Consider the following 23,682-nt stretch of genomic DNA (forward strand, 5'->3'; position numbering starts at 1 on the left):
AAAGTGCTCATTCTTTCCAAATTAGAAGATGATCCGGAGGGTAGCCCAGTATTATAGCATTTCGAAGAGCACCGTGCAGAGGATAAAACAGACAATATTATGGTGTTCTAAAATATCAGCGACATTTTATGTTGTCACACTTAACTAACCTATATAAAAAATATGACGTTCAAATTTCAAAAAGCCATTTTTACATGTGGAAAAGTCTGTAATAAATCGAAACTCTTTATTTTTACATGTAAAATCCTATGTCTCGTAAACCAATTCTACACCCGGTATGTACAAATTTTGATATGATGGCTAAAAACAATTTATTGGAAAATAATTGAATCCAATTATGGAGAGCAAAGCAAAGAGTTAGTAATGCCAACGGTTTCTACATACCGGGTGTCCACTCTCAAAGTCGAACATAGGCAATTAACACTGTGCATTCAGTTTATAGATATTATAACATTATTTCGATACATCAATAATATTAAAGAATGAAATTATGATATTAAAGTAATTAACAGTTTAAGCAGTTTTTATTATAAATTCTTTGAAAAAATTACAATGCAGAATTTAAATTTCCCTTTATTTCAAATGTTATTAAAAATCCCAGCCCAGATATGAATTTTTTGAGGAGACCGAGTTCTAGTAGGAATATTTACTCGAGGGTTTTCTTGAGCCCAATATCACGTGTTTTGAACATTTGGTTCGTTATTTAGTGTAAAAGTAGATTCGTCTGTGAAGCAAATTGTCGACAGAAAGCAACGATCATTAACACGCTCCTGTATTTCACAACAGGTTTCACTCTTACTTTCTTCAACAGCAAAAATCTGTTGATGACACTGTGTCTTGTAGGGATGATACTTGTACTTCCTGAGGATATTCAGTATCCGCGATTTACATAAACTTACTTCAAGAGAAATTTGTCTTAATCTGTATGGAGTAACTATTCATTTTTCCGTAAATAATTTTGACAGTAATTTACCAAAATTCGCTGACTTAATCGAACAAATTACTAAATTTTTTGACAAATGCTGTCCAATTTGAAAATCATGGCATGTCATATTTAAAAATCGCCAAGTTTTAAATTAGTAGATATTTTAAAATAAAAATAGCACCTTTAATCTTATTATTAGTATCATTTCAAGCGCAATAATTTTATCTTTCTATTGATACCATTACCTTACCTGTAAGTTCAATTGGCGAGCAGGAATCAGCAAAAACGTTCAATACAATGTTAATTGCCTATGTTCGAGTTTGAGAATGCACAGACTGTATATAGTGTCCCAAAGTTAGCGGAAAAAATTCTCGCATATGTTTCGGATATAATTAATCTTTTTCTAAAAATCACTTTATACGATCGACACACAGATTTTAATGGTCAAGTATAAATTGCAAATTTATTTTACTCTGTATCACGAAAACATTTCTCTAATGGTCATTTATGACGCAATTTAAAGTAAATGATCTTATAAGTTCCCATGGACTTTGAAAAAATGGCATCGCTAGTCTTCGGTAAACATCGGCACTATTTTTAAATCACGCGCATGCGCTGTTTTGAAAATGCATATGTCCGCTTCTACAACTATTCTAACAGCTGATAAGTCGACACAGTTTACTCACTCCGCAGCAGCATTTGTTAAATACTACTTTGAATGTGTCACTATAATGGTCATTTACATATGTACCCAAACAGTCATTTATTTTATTAATCATTAAACTCTCAGTGCGTCGATGGTATTAACAACATACAGGTGTCCCAGAACTGCCTCGCCAGAGAAAAAAGGGAGTATGTATTTGGATAATGTGATAATCTGAATTTTAAAGTAAAGTCCTATATCAAGCGATAATCGAGAAAAGACATCCTAAACTTGACCAATTAGAGTTGAGCATCATCAAGTTGGGACGACTGCAATTTTGCGTCGCCGGGGTTTCGAAGTGAAAATTTCAAGTAAACTTTCGCCGATTGGTACGATATCAATAATTATTTTTGCTGTCTAGCAACCTGTCCGAGTTTTTAGTAATACCTGAGGAGACGACGAGCTTCTGGCATTGGTGAAATTCAAAACTTTATAACTCGGTTATGTCGTTATGTGAGCTACAGGAAAATTTATTTTAGTTATCTTGGAGTTTCTTTTGCTGTCGGCACATGCCTGTTTTCTATGGGGAGGCAGTTCTGGGACACACTGTATAAGAGTAGTTAAAGAGCCATTTAAAATTATTATTAAAAGTATTTTATTGACTATGTAGGAAAAGATTTGTACAAGATGAACAGTAATAACGATCTATTTATACAGGTGTCCCCAGAAAAGAAGACGAGTCCATAACTCTCTTATTTATCGGAGGATTTTAATTATTTATGCACGAAATTAAATGGTTACGAATAGGCTACAAAAGGACCTAATAAATTCCCGTATGGCCCTAAGGGTTTCAATGCTAAACTGTAAAAATATTTTTTCTTCAAACGTCCGTAAATTATGACATTATCCTGCTGCATTGATAATGCTAAAGTGTCACTTCATTGTCATGGCATCTAACGAGCTGACGAGCAGCAGATAAATTTATTATCTCCGTTGAGAGCGGCAGATAAAGTTATTATCTCCGCTGAGGGCGTCCATGAAGTTATTATCTCCGCTGAAGAGCGGCAGTAAAGTAAACTAGCTAAATCATTTGAAATTCCTACCTGGTTTCTTAACATGTCTTAAATAATTTCTTATGAAGGTTTGAAGAAAAAATAGTATATGTTATTCGGAGCAAAAATGGTTTTATGTGCTTTGGCTGGTTTTTCTGCCTCACTGCGTTCGGCAGCCAATCTACCAGCCGCAGCACATAAAACTTCATTTTTGCTCCTCATAACATAATATACTATTTTTTCATATACGAACACACTTTTTTTGTAATTCTGATAGATTTTTATTCTGAAAATAACAATGTATTACAAGTATACACTTACATACCAAAAATACAAAAAAATAGGACGAGTCGTAGACGAATCCTGGTAGCTTACGAGGCCAGTAAAAGCACTTTCCAACTTTACAACATTTTTTTGCAATCGTGAATTTTTCACTTTTAACTAAAGAATTTATCGTTTTGAAACTGCGGTGGCTTTGAAGTAATAATATTGCCCGTGTGTTACCCCAGCAACCAGTCAAAAAACATTTTTCAATTTGTAAAAACAACGTTCGTGTTTACAATTTTTCCTGAATTTCGGATTGAAAATGGGCGACTAAAGTGATTCTGACTGTGAAATATTAGAGAGGAAGGTAAAGCTTTTGTTCACGCGAATTGCATGTTCGGCCACGACGCGCAGCGGAGTGGACGATGCAATTCAAGTGAACAAAACCAGCCTTACTCTCGAGTGTTGTATTTGGTTTTGTTCGATGCCTGAGATACCTCCTTGGAAAATGAGTCTGTAACTTTATATTCAAAATTTTAAATAAAATCAAATATAAATCACATTTTCGGAGAGATCTGTTGCTATGGAAAAAAATAAAATTCAAAATAAACAAAGTTTTGTAAAGTCAATAAAGCCCAAGAATGCATTGGCTTCTGAAGCCCTATGATGTATTATCTGTTCAGGGGTTCATAAAGTATTATGTAACTCCAAATGTCATAATGGCTTAACTTGTTCAAATAAATAAATACAAAACATACATTTTGTCTTGTGGACTAATATCTGCAGTCCATTTACATATGGACTAGTCCTTTTGTAAACGGCCTGTTCTGCATATACGGTCTGTAACATATACAATTGATATCTATATTTATTTTATCTACAAACGTCGTAAAAGTGACAAATTGTGTCACTCAAATGACAAGGTAAAAGTGTCATTTTATGTGATTAAACATATAAAATAGCAAAATGGACTATTTTATGTGCCAAATCACATAAACTACAAAAATCAAAGAGTTCAGCGAAATCATTTATTATTTATTGTGACAAATTGTTTTAGGTATTACGATTTATCATGAATAATTACACAATACTTATTAATAATTTAAATCACTAAAATTGCGTTCTAATGGTGTTTGTTTTATGGTTTTATTGCGTTTGAAGATAAAATAGTATGTACTTATATGTTATTCGGAGCAAAAATGGTTTTATGTGCTTTGGCTGGTTTGTCTGCCTCACTGCGTTCGGCAGCCAATCTACCAGCCGCAGCACATAAAACTTCATTTTTACTCCTCATAACATAATATACTGTTATTACGAATAACTCGTTTCTCCCAACTTTATTTTATACGAATATGTATAATGCAAGTTGATGTCGTTTCCTGCTTTAAATTATTAATCAATTTACTTTAATAATCTTCTGGTAAACGTCTATAATAAAAAATATACTGGGTATTTCTCGAGTGATAATGAGCCCGGAATTGAAAGTGCAACCGACAATACATTTGCAAAGTTAACGTGGATATTTGTCTTTTTATTTAAAAAACATAAAACTGAGCAGTTTCTTAAATTTTGTCATAAACGTCATTCCTTTAGTTAAATGAAATTGTGAAAAAACGAAGAGTTTTTGGGAAAATGTTTATTGTCTGAATAAAAGTGCAACGGCAGGAGCATTTTTATTACATTCGCCATAAATCAGGATCATGTCTGTTTTTCTCATCCTTCAAATACATTTTAATCGTCGTTTTTAACTTTTTCGTAAATGTCAGTTATGACGACATAAAATTATTGGAAGCAAAGCCATCATGGATTCTGTTACATATTTTTTTTTCTGAAAACTTTAGTCAAATGAAGAACTGTGAGAAGTACAGGGTCATTATAAATAATTGTAGTCGAAGCAGGCAATGCCCATGTTACTAAATTTTTGCCGCTTTCATGAGAACTGTCAATTTTTTTTAGGTGAAAAGTGCGGTGATGAGAGTTTTATTTATTTTTTTTTAATTAACGATTGAATCCAAAAATATTGAATTGTTTTGAAACCAATTCTAAAAATATTGAGTTGTTTTGCACCCAATTTAACTCCTGTGTGTGAATGGTGTGTACTCACTTATTCACATCATTTTGATGTTTTTTATATGGAGCGGCAACCATAAATTTTACATTCAGTTTTTACGCCTACTTGGACTACAATCATTTATAATAACCCTGTAGATTTGGGATCCCGTATTTTTTGCTTCACAGTAATGTAAATGTTGCTATTAATATCTAGTAAACCCGTAAATAACAATGCATAGTTACTTTCATATGAGCAGCGCTATCAGATCGCTTTTCAGGTATGAGGCCGAAGTTTGAAGCACCAGGCGTCAACTGAGTGATGCAAAACAGGCCAAATACTTGACTACTGACAGCGCATTAATATTGAATAGCGTTTTTCGTGTTCGTTTGGGCAAGCCTTAAAAAACATTAATTAATTGTAAATTTTGAGGTTATCTTTGACAGATGTCAAGTTAGGTATATAAACTGAAAAGTTTATACTATATTCATAAAAAGTGAAAATGAAATACGATAAATAAAAAAATATATTATTAGATTATGTATTTAAAAAATAAAATACAAATTAACGAAAAATAAAATACTATGCAAGCAACTATTGGTTATGCATACGTTGATTTATTAAATGAACTAACTACCTGATTTGTTGAATAACTTGGCCAACTGTAGCCTAGTTTTTCAATGACATCAGGAAATCTACTAATTTTGTATTTAAGCAAGGAAAGTAGGTAACAGATATTGGACGTTCATTTAAATTTCCGGTCAAAGTTGGCGTTGAAGAGTCGATCCTGAACGCATCAGCTGTTTAAATCTTAAATCAGTTTTTGCGTTTGCGTTTTTACAGGAGCGGTGCGTTCACAATCGACTCTTCAACGCCAACTTTGAACGGAAATTTAAATGAACAGCCAATATATAGTTTCATTTAAACGATAAAACTCGACAACGTTTTGTAGAATTTTCAATTCAATTTAATCAATGTGTGGATTTGCGATAACTATGGATCGCTTTTACTGTTGAAGGTTTACATTGAATTTACGTTTCAGAAATATCAAGCGTCAGTTCTTATCCCAATAAAACCATCAAAAAGAATTGCCTAGAAATTAATATTTCACAAAATAGATTCGACTTCGCTCAACACAAGGGTCTATGTGAATTATTATACACTTCGTTTGTAAAGTTCGGAATAAATTTGATAAAACTGTAAGTATTAACTTCTGAGAAAAATCCTCGAAGTTGTCAAAAAATATATATTCATGACGTCATAATTAGGAGATGAAAAGCTGTCAACATAGGTAAAGTATTGACGAATATGCACTTTTTAAAAACAAAGTTGGGTAATTGTTCACTTTAACTACTTCTGGAATTTTCGCGTTTTTTTCTGGCTAGACAGCCTCAGGACATCCTCCTACATCGTTTCCCATCAGTCAAACCTTGGGCAACCTTACCCTTTATTTATACTAAGACTTGGCGCGACCTTGAAACACAACAAGAGAGAAAAAAAGGCATTTGCACAAGGCTTGAATGGTGAGACACGATCTAGGAGGACGCCCTGAGGCTGTCTAGCCAGAAAGAACGCGAAAATTCCAGAAGTAGTTAAAGTGAACAATTACCCAAAGTTGACCTCTTCGAGGATTTTTCTCAGAAATTTATTTTATCGAATTTATTCCGAACTTTACGAACGCACTGTATATTTTCTAATACAGACCGGCTACGAAAATTGGAGTCACTTCGTTCATATTGCAAAGAGATGTCACTGTTTTTATAAAAAAATTTAAGGATCAAAAAATAAATTTAATTACATGGCAACATCGAATTCAATATTTCGTGCAATTGTCACTATTTTTAACAACTGTCAATGTCACTGTCAATTAAAAATTATGAATTTCAATATTGAGCAGCAAACAAATATCATATATATTATAGAATGGTATTATCCTGCTAAAGAAAGTCGCTTTGGTAGACCAGCAGCTTAAGAGTGCAGGACCATTGGCGTGCAACATATCCCAATCGGCCACAACCAACATTTGGCTACATTTTTTGAAAGCATACTTATGTAAAATAAACCAATGTTGCCAGCAATTCCATTTCATTTTTTCTTGTAGTTCCATCTTTTAGGTAAATGTGGAAAAGTGAATCCAATTTTCGTAGCCACTCTGTATAGTATTTTCATTTGATCTGAAGGCACGACTTGGAAAACTACAAAAATCAAATTATCAACACAGGGACAGTGATGTCTTCTTATTTAGTGTTGGTTATGGTTTAATATCTTACGCCTTCAGTCACATGAAAACACAATAGTCAGTATTCAATTTAGTGACTTTTTTAATTCAACTTACCTCCTGTTCCAAGAACTTTGAGCAAATCAAAGTGGGACATATTAACACGATCCGCGCCGGAGAGATTTACTGTAACAAAAGAAAGTAAAAATATCACGATTTGATTTCCTATTACATATACATACAGGTTATTCACGAGTAATAATGGGCCTTACGAACATTGAAACGCAACCAGTTATATCGGATGTTTTTTTTTTTAATTTCACCTCGAAGTAGGCGTTGAAGAGTCGATGTGAACGCACCACTCGTGTAAAACGTCAGATTTAAACAGCTGATAGGTGATCCGTAACCCGTATAGTGCATTCACAATCGACTCTTCAACGCCTGCTATGAGGTGAAATTTAAAAAAACACCCGATACATTTTCATAGCCTTCGTGGATCATTTACATTTATTAAAAAACAAAAAACATATTATGTATGTAGTTGGTTTTAGTTTTTATTTTATTTTACATGAAGTTGGCATCTAAATTGACGTAAATTTTGTAGGTTATTTTTATTTAATCACAAATACATTTTAGATTTGATAGATGTCACGTAAGGAGAACAGAAAAGTGTCTTAACAAAAGCAGTCTTGGATTCATTAAAAAATAAAAAGATCAATTAATTGGTATCTACTCGTTTGAGAAATATGTTTATTTGGTTGCGTCGGGACGTTGTTAGGCCCATTATTACTCGTGAACACCCCTATACAGTCAGGGGCAAAAGTAACGCACCAATTCGATAAATCATAAACTGTTGAGTTTTGAAAAAAAAACAGACACTAGTCGATTTTTAATTTCAATTTCACGTTTATTGACGCAACATTATTTTTATCCAGGTGCTCCTTGTCAAAGTAATGACGTCTTCATCTATTTTTTTAAATAGCAACCTATATTTATTCGTCATCATTTTGCTGGGTCTTTTAACTGTCAACATAATATGTAGTATAAAAATTTTAAATCCTTACATTTAAAAAAAACTTGAGAAAAAAATTGTTGAAAATTAAAAAAATATTTGTATTATTTTCTTTTAATGATTTATTTATTAACTAGGTACCTAGTACCGAAAGGCATTGCTATTAGTATCATTTGGACTTATTATTAATCAATAGGGAATGAAATAAGACAAACAAGATTTTTCTAAAGTAATTTTGTGTTCGTGTTTGATTATTGTTGACAACCTTCAAATTGTACTGACCTAATAGCAATATGCCTTTCGGTACTAACTAGTTAATAAATTAATCATTAACAAAGAAAATAATAAAAAAACAAAATTATGTTCAACAATTTTTTTCTCAGGTTTTTTTTAAATGTAAGGGGTTAAAATGTCATGTTGACAGTTAAAAGACCTATCAAAATATAGCTTGCGATTTAACAAAATAGATGATGATGTCATTACTTTGACAAGGAACAAGTCAATAAACGTGAAATTGAAATTAAAAATCGACCTGTTTTTGTTCTTTTTTCAAAACTCAACAGTTTATGATTTATCGAATTGTTGCGTTACTTTTGCCCCTCACTGTATACAGGTGTAATAAAAATAAGTGCATTACTTTTAACTGGTAATAGTACTCATCAATTACAACAACTTTTCTAAATTTTTTTTTTTTCGAAAACAAATTCAAAAGGTTTTTAAAAATTAATTTAAATTTACTAAAACTTTGCTTTCCAGTCTATCAAACGATTTTAATCTAAATAGCTACATTTAATAAAGAAATAAAACAAGGTGGTAACAAACAAACAAACAAATGCAATACGAAGGGAATAAAATCATTCAGTTTTTGCGATTCCTGTTTTAGAAAATGTTCAGATTTATAAAATTGCATTCAACGTGAACGTCACGTCAAAATAAAAAGTGGACAAATGGCAATTCAATTTTCCAAATTCAAAGAAATTTGATTTAGAAAAGTTGTTGTAATTGATGAGCCTACTATTACCAGTTAAAATAAATGCACTTATTTTTGTTACACCCTGTATAATAAACGAATAACATTAATAAACACCAAAATAAACATTGTTTGCTGCCCCCTCCCTAAGTAATTTAACAGAATTTTTTAATATTACTGTCAAATATTGAAAAAGAACACAAAATACAAAGAAATTACAAGATTTTAATAATCTGGTACGTATTTCCAATTCTAAGGTTTTGATGACTGAGTTACTTATGTATCACATCACATCTGCCTCTTGTAGCCAAGGTATTGGACGTTGATCTTCTTTTCAGGGGAATTGTTAGCTTCGGTGGTAAGCAACTGGTGACTTGCGCGCTCATTTATTATAGGGAGGTAAGTATAGTAGGTATAAGGGTTTGGTAACAGGGGTGAATGCACTACCGGAAGTATCGCACGTTCTCTTGAAACAAGATTGGAAGTTCTATAACATCGGATCTTATACAACAGATACCTCTAGCACTGGCAATATTATTTTACAATAGTTTTAACTACTCGTGCAGTTTCCTACTTTAAATACTCATTTACACGATTCCACAAGATCCCGCCAGAGGTGGATGTAGAATATATAACATATAAAACATAGTCGACGATACTCAAATCTGCTGTTGTACCATTCCAAAAAACCTCGAGACTGCTGTTGGTATTAACTTAGTGTAATTAAAACATGTACAGTCGATGGACAAATAAAAGTGGGACAAAAATGACAATCACATAAGTCAAAAATTACAAATTTGCATCGTTTAATTACGGCTTTATCACAAATAGGTTAACTTTGGTATGACATATTGTATAGATACTGACAAATATATTGACAATTCAGTAGTCTGATTTAGATAGATTAAATTTTAAGTCTCCCAGTTTTATTTGTCCATCGACCGTACATATTTATATTTTGTACTCAGATTGGTCTAACATAAAAAAACCACATGAATGTACACATTATTATATGTATTAATAACACCTTTTTCCATTAACCGTATCATATAATTTAATTTTGATGTACTCTTATACCAAATTACCATAACTCTTAATTTTGTTTGTCTAACAATTATAGTAGTTACTTATTAGGCATTCACGATTTTTTTGGCACCGAGTTGACTATGATTTTTTTCTTTTCATGTTGGGCTAACTGATTTAGTGATGCAACGGATGCAACTTTTTTTTTCTGTCAGTGTCTGTTCGACATTTTCTTGCCACCGCATTGCCAGATTTATTATTTTAATATTCGTAAGAAACTAAATGATTTATTAAGTGTGCAAAAATAATTTTGTTACGAGAAAAAAATTCCATTAAACGATGCTATCTCCAATTTAAAAAAGACAGACCAGATTTAAGAGATCCGGCAACAATGTACCTATTCAGAAAATATAACCTTAAACTGAAAACGACCTAATCTAACACAAAAAGTGTCAATTTGCTTTAGGGAATTTAGTTATCACCGAGGTACTGCCAACAAAATCACTAGATGGTCGTAGCCAACTCGGTCCCAAAAATATCGTGAATGCCTAATAGTATAAATTTGTTTTGCTTAAAAACAGCTTCCTATTAAGTAGAGAATTTAAAATTTGGAATTCGTGAAATATGAATATGCATTATGTCCTTTCTAATTTACTGTTTTCTCGAAGACATTCAGAGTTCTTCACAGTTCATATGTTGATGTTCCATTTTATTTTACATACTTTTAAAATTGTCGTTAGAGCATCACACTAATTACATTAATGTCCAATCAATGTAGAATTATATATTGTAGATACATATTATTGTATTATGTATATACATACTGGGTGCCCCATATGGACCTATTTGTTACACTAAATGTAGCATTTAAATAGTATTGAGGCCTATTCTGTAACTTTTGCGTTAAAATTGACAGGGATGTTAAAAGTTTAATTATAACAGAGCTGTTAAAATTTTATGTATTTATGTATTCTGTAAGGTAATTTTTAAACCAATTGTTATAGATATTTTTTTAACAAGCATGTTAATACTGACAACGTTGTCATATCATACAAATGCGAAGTAACCTCTAGGAAATATGCGTTAAAACAAGGAAACCGCATTGGTGTACATTTTATAAAATATGATATACAAGGGCGTATTTTTAAAATGTGCCAAAATTTTACCTACGAGGTTGTGGGACAACGTAGAAAACTAAAAGCAATTAAAAAAAATTGTACCTCAAAAATTAAATGTCATTTTATTTTTTGACATAGAATTTTTTAAATATTTTTTCCGAGTTCTACATGAAGCCAGTAGCTCGTGGTTAAAATTATGCTGGTTCATTCTGGGTCACCCTGTATATTATATTAGTCAAATATGAACACATACATATTAATATGCACCTATACGAGTAATAAATAATGTTTTAAGAGCTTCTAGCCATGTTAAATTCATTGTGAATATAATATTCTGCAAACCTTGATTTCCTATTAACCTAAAAATAAAAGCAAGACTCAACTTAATTGGTTTCATTTAAGTAAAAAATTCTATATAAAATAGTCATAAAACATCTCGATTATCGCGTTTAGCAAAACAACGTTGATAGTTATATAGAAATCGTAGTATTATTAACTTTGAAGGTTTATTTTGGCACGTGCAACAATGAGCCAGTTCAAGGCTTAAAAATGGCAGAACGCACTTAATTCGAAAACATCACAAGTCTGTCATCACAAAATTGTTTATGACAGATATAATATCAAACCACAAAGCTAAGAAGTAAAAAGCAATTTATTCAAAACTGCAGAATTTGCAGTTGGTAATATCGTTGCATTCTATAAAAAAAAACTTTATTCAACTATACACACTATTTTTGTAAGAAAAAACAGCGTCATTTCTTGTTCGTAAAGTGTTTATTTTTATAATATGCAATATAACAGTACATATTTACAAATACAAAATATATCGTGCGTTCATTTAAATTTATCCTCAAAGTAGGCGTTGAAGACTCGTTTGTGAATGTACTAACTAAATGAACGCACGATAGATATAATCTAAATGGGGAGATTTTATGTTACAAATTTGTTTGTGGAGTTGTCTTTTTGAATTCCAGACTAAGCGGGTCATTCACAAATCTCGGTAAAGCTCGATAAGACAGTGCAAATTCAAAACCATGACAACTGATATTGTCGAAGCATTGTATTAACGATTTGCAAATTATCCGAGTTTCGTGAATGACCCCCTTACTCTACAAATAATATGTTCACTGTTGAAATTTTATTCTTAAAACGTATTGCAAATTTGAATGAGAAAATTTAAGCGTCAGAATAATTTCTACAGTTTTTATTGTAAAATAAGTATGTCAATGTTAAACTCACTTGGAAGAGAGGACATTTATTATGACTGTCCCAGTTAATATTAAATCTAAGGCGGGTAATCAATATTCATATTCGACAATGTTTCTTATGTGCCAACAAAGTAAAATTAAGAAACACTAGTTACTTCTGATATATGATAATTGATAATACATATCAAGTAAATGTCAGAAATGTTGAATTCAGGGCTGTAAAAGTCTGACATCACCATTTCAAGACAATTAAAATGCAAAATAACTTTTTAAAATTTTCAAGATATTTATTTCCACAATATGATCAGCAAGAAAATGGGCAAAGGGAAATCAAAATTTCTGAAAACGAGCGGCGTAACAATAAACTGACATTTACGTTCATTTAATAAAAAAAAAATTTTTCATTAGAGAACACAAAATATTCATCACAGAATTCTATTTTCGAAACGGGGACGAAGAAAATGGTGACTTACAGGTTTACCGCACACAAGCTTGCTTGTTCGAGTTTATTCAAATGTTCCCTCACCATGATTGTCTGTTTGTAGGATTGAAGTTACGCCATACGTTTTCAGAAAGTTCCTTGTCCATAGCCTCCCCTTATCTGTGTTTTTTTGTTGACCATATTTTATTTTTTGCATATCGTAATGAAGATGGCACTTTTTTACACGCAAAATCGTGGTGACAGTAGCACTTTTTTACACGACAAAATCGTAGTGAAAATAGTACTTTTTTGTATCATTTCATTCCATCTCCTTGGAGATGATTGTCAAAGCATACCTATTTTTTTTTTTTATAATTTCTCAAAAATCCTTTTAGACGAAATTTCTCAACGTTATGAAAGTCTCTTTTTTCACTTATTTGCTTATTAACTCGGGCTACGCCCTCGTTAATCAATCTACAAATTCGTGAAAAAAAGTATGACTTTCATAACTAGTTGTACAAATAACTAAACTAGGCAAAAATGAATAGGGAATTCCACAATTTTTCTTGGAAAGCAAAATAATTGCCCCAATCCTCCCACGTATTCTTAAACATTAGATAATTTTAAATGTTACAGGTACTTGAAACATTACATTTAATGTGCATATACACTTCTGTTCACTGAAAAAGCATACACTTACATTTTGCTTGTGTAAACTAGATTTACCATTACCTCATGTTACTGTCATTGTCAGTGGCAGGTAATTGAAATAATTCGATTTCAGTCGGTAAAAGTGTACTTAATGCCCCCTCTAATGTTACTGTTATCAAGACTATTCTTTATTTTCAAGGTTTATTGTTGGTTCTTTTAAATCTGGTATAATCAAAATTCGTTTGTAAATTCTTACCTGATAACTTAATATGGGTAAACATAGAAACAAACATCAAGTAAATTTACACAGCCAAAAAATCGCAAAAATCTCTCTCAAGACTTGTATGCATTTTCAGTGAACAGAGTGTGCATATATTTCTAACACATTTCATTACAAATTTTAAACTGTAGATATAAAAAATTCAAAAATGGAAAAATTCCCTATTCATTTTTGCTTAGTTTATTTCAGTTTTTCAATTCGTTTTACAAAATACGTTTTTAAATTTTATAGAACCAAATCTGAGGCAAATATACCATTGTCCCATCGTAGGTGGCTGTGCGCTGTGCTTTAGGTGCGCCGCTACGCCCACTAGTTGTTACAAACATTTATAATGACCCCGTATTTGCCTCCGTAATAATTATTGAACACCCAAATTTTTTATGTATAGTAGCTCGACAAATTTATAATGCTGGTCTTTTGGCTCCGTAACTTAGATGCATATTTTAGTGTGGAGCTTAGAATTTAAGTAGTCGATTGCTCAATCAATCAACTGATTTGTACAATACAATTCACAACAAATATGCAATAAAAATAATCCATAGCTTAATTTTAAAGGTATGGAAAAATAATACAGTGAATTTTTTTATCAACGAACCATAGGGATTTGAGAATGGTATAAATTGTATTTCGCGTTAATGGTTTTTCTTCTGCTAATACAAAATTATTTTTCGCACACTTTCAGCTTCCTTAATTTTTTACAAGTTGTGATAGTTTTTTTCAATGTAATAAATAAAATAATTTAATCATTTTTAGCCCATTTAGTAGTAGTAGTAGTAGTAGTAGTAGTAGTAGTAGGTTAGTAGGCTGTGTCGTAGGCTCTAAAACTGAAAAGCAAAAATTTTAAATCCATAGCTATTAAAAGATTTCCCAATTCGAAAGATAAAAAAAGGACCTAGGAATTTTTTTTTCACTACTTGTCTCAGAAAACGTCATTATTGACTCTCGAACCGACCCCAGAAGTAGAATTTCTCTCCCTAAGCAGAATATAGCCTAAGGGAGTCCGTTTCGGCTCAGGGACGCGAGGGTCGCGGGTTCGATTCCGACCCAGGGCGAAATTTAAATAATTAAAAAAAAAAGGCCATACTCTGTCTCGTGATTCGGAAGTCACGTTAAGCCATTGGTCCCGGTCTATTGAGTTGGTCATCATGCCCCTCATAGATTTGTAAACCAGTCCTAGACTGTGTAACAAATTTTAATTTTTTTAATTTTTCATTTTCATTATTAACGTAGGTTAATAATGAACAGCCGTCATCTAGCAACGAAACATTTTGGTTTATTTCATTGGTTTACGTAGACGATTTTCATATACTAAGGGCAACTAACATTTTATCTGCCCCGCCCATTACATTTTCTTAGTTACCAATCAATTAGGTTGTTAAGACGATCTGATTTACACAGAAAAAAAATTCTGACATTCGAATTGTCTTAATGACATTTTATTTTTTAAAACCTAAAACAATAATTGTGGACTTGACAGCAAAATTCTAACCTTAACTTTTTTACGTGGCAAATGTGATGATTCTCATTGGTCAATTTATGTGGGCGGAGCAGATAAAAAATAAATAAATAATCGTATACCTTCTGGCTAAGGCCAAGTGCTAGATGTTTTCAGGTCGCGCAAGCGCAGATAAAAAGTTATAACGGCAGTAGTATAGCAACCGTTGAAAAATGAGAACTCGGATCGTCGCATTGGAAAAAATAATGTTATTAATAATTATTATCCGAAAGGGTTTTAACGTATGTATCTAGTAGTGGAAAAAATAGTATATAAACCGCGGTGAAGACGTCCCTTATAGCATTCGCATCTTAGAACCCTCGGCACGCCTCGGGCTCTAATCTTGGCGCTCTGGCTACAATCATGAACTTCTTCACCTTGGTGTATAACACAAGCCTGCACTGATTTCGATGTTTGCATAAAATTGACAGTTTTTGAACAATTTCGACCCCCTGATTACGAAAATGATTTTGGTTTTGCGCTATCACGTCTAGTTTTTTCACAAATCGTTTTTTCTTAAAATTGAAATATTCACCTAGAATGAATGAATTATTTCAAAATTTCGATATTGTAATATCGGACAACAATATGTTTATTCGAAATTTACTTGTTTTATTTGCGAGTGGGACTGCCGGGTACGAGACAAGCATTGGACTCAAAAGAAGTAGCCTTTAAGAACTAGACTTGTACCGAGAAGCAATAATAAAAAATAATTTAGTTGTATCCTAAAAAAGTAGTATTAGGTACCACCAATGCATATCAAACTTTGTTTGATGAAGCAATTTGTAAAGCCTCTTGATAAAAATGGACAATGTTTCAAGTATTAATGTACAAAGTTACCAGATCTCTCCAATGCCAAATGAAAAGAGGTTAGGACCTCAAATAAGATCTTTGTACAAAGGTAATGATTTTCAAAATTCTATGAATGTTGTTGAAAGGAATGCCTGGACGGCATTTAAGAACGTCAAAGAAAAATTGCTTGGAAATCACAAAGATGAAGACTACGAAAATATTGTAAGCATCATGTTTAAAAATTTTCACATCTTGGGATGTAATATGAGTTTGAAAGTGAATTTTCTCTTTTCGCACTTAAATCTTTTTCCTAAAAATCTTGGTGCTGTCAGCGAGGAACAAGGGGAACGTCTTGACCAAGATATAAAACAAATGGAGAGGTGATATCAAGGAAGATGGAGCGTATCAATGATGGTAGCCTTTTGCTGGATGTTACAGCGCGATGTACCCAAAAAAAAAAAATACAGCAGGCAATCAATTAAAAGAAGTTTCCTCACAAAGCGTTAAAGATGCCATTCTCATAAGGAATAAAAAAATTAGTTAGATTATTAACCAAGAATTATTATAAACATCTTATTTTCCTAAATAAATTGCTTAATTTTTTTTTGTTAATTGTGAAAAAACCTGACGTGATACAAAAAAATGAATTGTATTTTTGTAATCAGGGCTCCAATGTTATACAAAATCAGTTATCAAAATCAAAACATCGATTAAAAAGTTTTGTTTTGCAGGCCTGTGTAATATAGGTACTATTATGTATTGAAACATTTACAATCTAAATTATGAACTTCAAACTAAAGAGGTGGACAAATATTTTGCTATTTTAAACGCTATTGATTGTCAAAAGCCGCTAAACAGTAACCTAATTGGTCTCGAAAATGGTCGAATAATAAAATTAATAAAATTATTAATATTATAATAAATAAAAATAACCAATACAAAATAAAACTAATATAAACTCCCAAAATTCCTACTCCTAAATTCACCTTTTGAAAAAAAAAACACCAGAACTTGTAAAAAATTAAGCTAAAAGCGAGGCTAAAAGTGTACGAAATATAATTTTGAAATTAACAAAACCATTAACGCGAAATAAAGTTTATACCATGTAAATCCCGATAGGTTCATCAATAAAAAAATTCACTGTACAGATGGTTGCAAAAACACCCGGGAATTGTCAGAATAAAATTGACACATTTTTACAAGTTTTTCATGGTGTGAAACCTTACGAAAGATAGGTTAGAATTATGATCAAAAATCAATGATAAAAATTACTTGATGGGAATTGTCAAGCAGACAATTGATTGACAAATGGACAAAACCAAATGTGCATTAGGAAAATTTTCATTTCCCGTTTTTTTTTGCAACCAATTGCACATATTTTAAGAAAAGATGTTTAAATTGATATTTATTTTCCATTTTGTATAGACTTTAAGTAGTGAAATAAGTACTTTTTAGAATCAGCGTCTCTAAGAGGTCTATTATTGTATTCAATTTGGAGTCGTTTATGGCTATCTCTTAAAGCACTCGTAATTTAATAGATCTCTAAGGGCCGGTTGCACCAACGTGAATTAAATTTAACTACAGATTAAAATATACGAAAACATTGTTATAACAATAGGTAACTAAAGTAACGAAGCAATTTAACCCACAGTTAACTTTAACTGGCGTTGGTGCAACCGGCCCTAAGAAAATTGTTATCAATTTTTCAGTGTATTATTGTCATTTACACTAAAAAACTTCCAATATTAATGTTCAAACTGTACTTTTTAACATATGTTGCAGATGTAGTTGCATCCGTGACCTTGAATTACCAATTAATACTAGAATTTGAAAATTGAATTTTTTTATTTAAAAATTAAAAGGGTGCAAATTCTAAAAAATAACATAAAAAAACTCGTTTTATAAGGGCATTGGCGCACTCGTCCCATACAAAACTCCCCTACGGGTCGTTTTCTACACTTGGGACTCCTGCGCCAAATCAACCCTTACAAAACTCGTTCTTTAATATACTATTTTAAATTTCCTAGTAATAAAATGTATAATTATGCTAAAGGTGCCACTTACATTTAGAAAATTGTTTGATCAATATCTGTTAAAATATCATGCTGTTAGTTAACTTTTTTGAACTTAAAATTATTGCCAAAAATTACAAAATTTGTTGTGGTTGTTTTTTTACATGTTAGTGTTTTTTTTTACATGATAAAAAAAATAATTCATAATTTATAAAATAGTTCATTAATTGTTATGTACGCTAATAATATGAAAATGTTTTGTACTTTATGGTTCCTTTCTTTGTTATATTACTTATATCTGCTACTCACGAGGGAGTAAATCAAAGATATTTCATGAGCGTTTCTTGTTTTGGGTTAAATACATTTTTGTATACTTTGATTGTAAAACAAGGGAGGAAAAAGTACTGCAAATTAAAGAATAAGTGACGAGTTGGTCATTTTTGCTAAAATTTTAAATACACATAAGATTGATTTGAAAACATTTCTCGTAACTACTAATATCACTTTACATTAGAATAATACCTTTAACTACCGTATATATTTTTTAGTGAATTTCAACAGGGCATTTTTTAAAGAAATATTTTTTTTTATAAGTTAAGTGAATTACTGTCATCTATTGCATGTATGTCATAACAATTTTATCGGTTTTAAGCGGAATGACCTTCTGCAATGTTTTAATAAGTTGATTCACAATTATTTTTCATAAATATACATATAATATATTATTAGGATACTAAAACTTTCCAAAAAATGTAAGACAACTGAATCTGCCGAGGTACAAGGGAAATGTGTTTTGTCGTTCGTTTGGTGAGAGTATAAAATTGTTATGTATTTGTATAATATGTATATACATAGGTACTGTATTGGTTATTGCGACCATATATTATTGAATGTCGCAGACCAAAATTAATTTGTTATTAATTAAGAAACTTTCGGTGTATTGCAAACCTTGGAATGTTTGCACACAATCCAAGGTTGTTGGTGTTACCTAATGTATTTAACTAAAAGTAAGGTCATCTATGAAATATAAAATAACTGTCTTACAATGTATTTTATCTCTATTTTCAAATATTTTACACTTTATTACCCAATGATGGAAAATGTAATAAACAGATTATTTTTCGCGTTAATTAAAAATAATTCATATTATTTTTTACCATAATCACACTGAACATGCAGATGCTTATTTCAAAAAATTGCAAAATAATTCCTTACTTACATAAAAACTTCATGTAAATTAGAGGAAGTATGTACCTAATAAAGATGAGCAACCAATAAAGAGATAAGGGGTGTTATGGAAAACAAAACTTCGGAAAACATGTAGCGTAACTCCAGTCAGATTATCGACCTTGAACAGAGGTTCTGCCGAAACTCCAACAAATAAGGGTTGTGTATGGTAAACCAAATCACCATTTTCGAAAACATGATTCTGTCCTGAATATTATATGTAGAATCACCTCTCTAATGCGGACAGCACCATTACGGACAGAAACATTTTTTTTTTCTCCAAAACTTCGAAATTCCCTCTTTTATTTGATCAAATTATTTCTTCACAGAACAACCACATTAGATCCGACTAGTAGATTTCTTGCATTAGTACATATTTTTGAAAATCTCCCACTACCCTCCTGAGTAAACATATACAAAAAAATTTACACAAAATATATAATCAGGTTTCTTTTGATGCGAATCAAGAAACAACTCTAGTAATTACGAAAATTTTTTGTGACAATAAAAAATAGTTATTTATTTAACGAGTTCGTGTGTAAATTGCGCTTTTTTTGGTATGAGTGGGCCAAATCAAAACGCGAGTGTAACGAGCGTTTTAAAGGCACACGAGTGCTAAAAAAAGTCCAATTTACACAAGAACGAGTTGAATACAACGTTTTTTTTGTTCGACGACCCCCTTAAAGGCTCCAAATCGCTTAAAATCTTTAAAATTAACTTGACGTTTCGTTTTGACAAGTTGTCACATTTATCAAAATCCGTTCACACAGGAGAAAATTCTCAAATTCTGACAGTGTCGAACAAAAAAAAAACATTTAATCATTAATAAATAATAAACTGTTTAAAAGATGTACTACCTACTTCTCAAATGCAAATACGTGTACACCTCCATAGTTGATACTTTGCTCCAGACCTTTGTATTTTCATTTAAAAAGATTAGAACTCTGTCTCCTGTCACAGAAAGTCGTTAGTTTTCTTCTGTGATAATGTTTATTAACCGTAAACTTCATTAAAAATTATTATGAAAACATCGTTAACCTTTTGTTACTTTTGTTCTCTTCAAAATATTATTCTAATCGAAAAATAGAACCACTTCACTAGTTAATACAAAAAAATTTGGTATTTATTGAACATATTTATTATTTTCAATTACAACTGTATAAATAAACATATTAGTGTATTTTTGGAGAAAAGTTCTATTCATATTTTCTTTGTTTTGGATTTCATTATCTAATCTGTATCTGTTTTGATATCATTAACAGATTTTATGTACTTCATTGTTAGCTGCTTTCAGTTACTAATATGATAAAAGCCCTGCTTTTGAAGTTCATTGTACAGGGTTACTTCACATTTTTCATTTAACTACATATAAATAATGTTCCAAATCAAATAATTCGAGGAATTGAAATATAATGTCAAGAAAGTATAGGATATCCTGAAGAATTATGGCAGTGAATATGGAATCTATGTGGGTAAAACGAATCAATGAGGTACAAAATCTCAAAACTTCGCCTGCACTTAACGACCGATACGATTTCATATAAAAACATATTCTATGTAGATTGTTAACTATTGGATATTCATTTAAATTTATGCTCAAGTAGGTGTTGAGGAGTCGATTGTGAACGCACCACGGATTACAGATCACGGATCAGCTGTTTAAATCTAACCTCACTTTTTGCGTTGTTTGTGTTTTTACTTTGCAGACTGACGAATGGTGCGTTCACAACCTACTCTTCAACGCCAACTTTGAGGATAAATTTAAATGAACACCCGATATTTAGATTGCACTTCAGCTTTAGTACTTTTTATTTACCATTACCATCTTTCAAATTATAAAGACTAAATCTAAATCATTTCTTTTACTCGTTATAAGATAAGTATCTTATCAATTTTATCGCCTGCAGGGAGGGCAATGTCAGTTAGATATGACAATTAAGAATAGTCCACAATGTCCACAAGGAATTGAAAAAAATGTCTTTAAAGAATTTCGTTAACGCATTAATTGATTACAAAAAATCGTTTCCACTGAACTAATTCAAGACAAGACATTTAAAAAAAATGCATAACAATGTTTCGACCATTTCGGAAATACTCGTATCATTAGTCATCACTTATCATAAATATATTCTCATTTTTGATAAATTAAGCAATTGCTCTTGAGATCAGTGCAAACATTTTATAGTTCTGTCTATCTTTATTATTACGTTTGTGACTAAAACATTACGAAAATTAATTACATTTACAATACTTCCACCTTAAAATTTTATACCACCACATTATGATGCGATTTCAAACTTACATAAGTTATTTGTAATAATGATTAAATACAGATGGAAACCTATTAAATGGAGTAATTCTGGCTTCCGTTTGTAACTCAGCTGTTATACATATATTATAAATGGGCATTTATACGTTACAATACTTTTTACGATAAAAACAGTAATGCCCATCAATTTCTAATTCACATAATTTAACAGTTTTTTGTAAAATACAAATACAAAAAAAATACTTGAATTGGAGATCTACTTCGTACACATGTAATATAAACTTATGTGCAGTTTAAACACTTTAATAGTCCATTCAATCAATTCAAATCATTAAACCATATCGATTATAAAGTTATTATAAACAATAACCGGGAACAATGCGATTTTGTTCAGTACGTAACTTTTATAAAAACTAATTCTTAATATGCAGTGCATTGGTACCTACTCGTTTCATAAGAGAAGATTAAAAAACAAGAAAACTAAGAACTAAATCCTATATTTTCTTTTACCTTTTTCGTGATGTGTCCTTCGTGGCATGTCAATTTCCTCGTCCTTGTACTTATTTTTTTTGGGACAATCACTAGAAGTAGTACAAGTCCTTTTACCCATGTTGAAACAACCATCTGTGTCAGAAGAATCACCTTCGAAAAAGCCACTTTCTTTGGTTTTTTTATGGGAACGCATTTTGTGTGTCAATAACTTGTTTTCAGCCTTAATTACACGAAGTACATATTTAAGAACAATGCGAACGACCAGTTTATTTCCCGAATAACCAATTACAAAAACTTTCCTAGTGTTGAATACTTCATAGGTATAGTAACTTTGCTTGCGTTCTTGGTGCTATCACAAAACTAGGTCGTAACAGTAAATTTGATTCACATGTACCGTTTCACAATCCGGACCGTGCCTTTTCGGAATCTCGCTGAATATAGGAAATTCTTCTATAAAATATCACTATCACAAAATTTTAGTTTAAATACCGTTTGTCAGGTTATGTACGTCTTCACTTCAACAACTGAACACTTTCTTTAAATTTCACTTTATGCCTTTTTCGGTACGTTCACTATTTACAAGGAAGATGTCTTCGGGTAAAAATAAATTAATCTGAGGTAGCAAATAATTGAGAAATTGAAAAACAGAACTTAATACAACCGACAAACGCGTCTACAAAGTAACTGATTTAGACAGTTTTCGATTCCATGTTGTTTCTATATCCCCACCAATCACAAGACAGCAACACCACCAATACCGTACTTTCTAGCTTGCGCAGACGATTTCGTTTTCATTAATTTGCTTATAAAATGCTCCAACACTGCAAAATATTACAATAATTAAATATTTTAATAACAACATGAAGTTCAATTTATTTCTGGTTAAATATTTTATTTTAAATTTATCACTAAAATTTTATTTTATTACGTTAGCTGAATACTCATGTAAAGCCGTTGAATCAGCTGTTTCCGACATCTAAGCTTTTGAAGTTAATAATACAGGATGGAAACATAAAGTATTGTTGTTGTTAGCGTCCTAATTCTAACAGTGTTGAGAAAATAATGATAAGCGCGTTTTATCTGAACAGTTAGTGTACCATTTATATTGTATAATACTGCTTAGTTTTATTTTCTGCTTATCTAATATTCATTTATATTTAAATTCAGAAATTGATTACATATTAAAACTTGGGATAAAACTGAAGAACAATACAGCACAGAATAATTGTAATTAAAGGACTAAGGTACACAGAAGAATAAAAGTATGTTTTCTTTAGATCTTTAGGGGTTGGAAATTTGTTTATAATAATATAGTAGTGCACAAGAGTTAAAATCACAAATATAATTAAATATCATATTGCTACAAAATTACATTTATTTCAGAGAAAGTTTTGGGGTTTATGCAACCAATTATACTCCTATCCTTAACCTGACTTATTCTAAACTAGGCAAAAATGAATAGGGAATTCCACGATTTTTCTTGGAAAGCAAAATAATTTCCCCAATCTTCCCACGTATTCTTAAACACAAGATAAATTTAAATTGTTACAAGTACTTGAA

General features: G+C 31.3%; 1 protein-coding gene across 3 annotated transcripts in view; it reads right to left on the bottom strand.

The window, feature by feature from the left end:
- The window catches only part of LOC138141565 (ribosomal protein S6 kinase alpha-5-like), a 54,388-nt gene that overhangs the window by 18,548 nt on the left and 12,158 nt on the right, over positions 1 to 23,682 (bottom strand). Inside the window, exons 2-3 of one of the 3 annotated variants that reach the window (XM_069062304.1) lie at positions 22,141 to 22,943; positions 7,270 to 7,338 (exon numbers count right to left, since the gene is read on the bottom strand). The exons of 1 other annotated variant lie outside the window; for it this stretch is intronic. In XM_069062304.1, coding sequence (XP_068918405.1) covers positions 7,270 to 7,338; positions 22,141 to 22,315 — 244 coding nt within the window. In that variant the 5' untranslated portion in view covers positions 22,316 to 22,943. The remainder of the gene's footprint in view (positions 1 to 7,269; positions 7,339 to 22,140; positions 22,944 to 23,682) is intronic. One more of the 3 variants, XM_069062305.1, reaches the window with a different exon arrangement.

This window comes from Tenebrio molitor, chromosome 1, assembly GCF_963966145.1.
Source record: "Tenebrio molitor chromosome 1, icTenMoli1.1, whole genome shotgun sequence".
Taxonomy (NCBI): domain Eukaryota; kingdom Metazoa; phylum Arthropoda; class Insecta; order Coleoptera; family Tenebrionidae; genus Tenebrio; species Tenebrio molitor.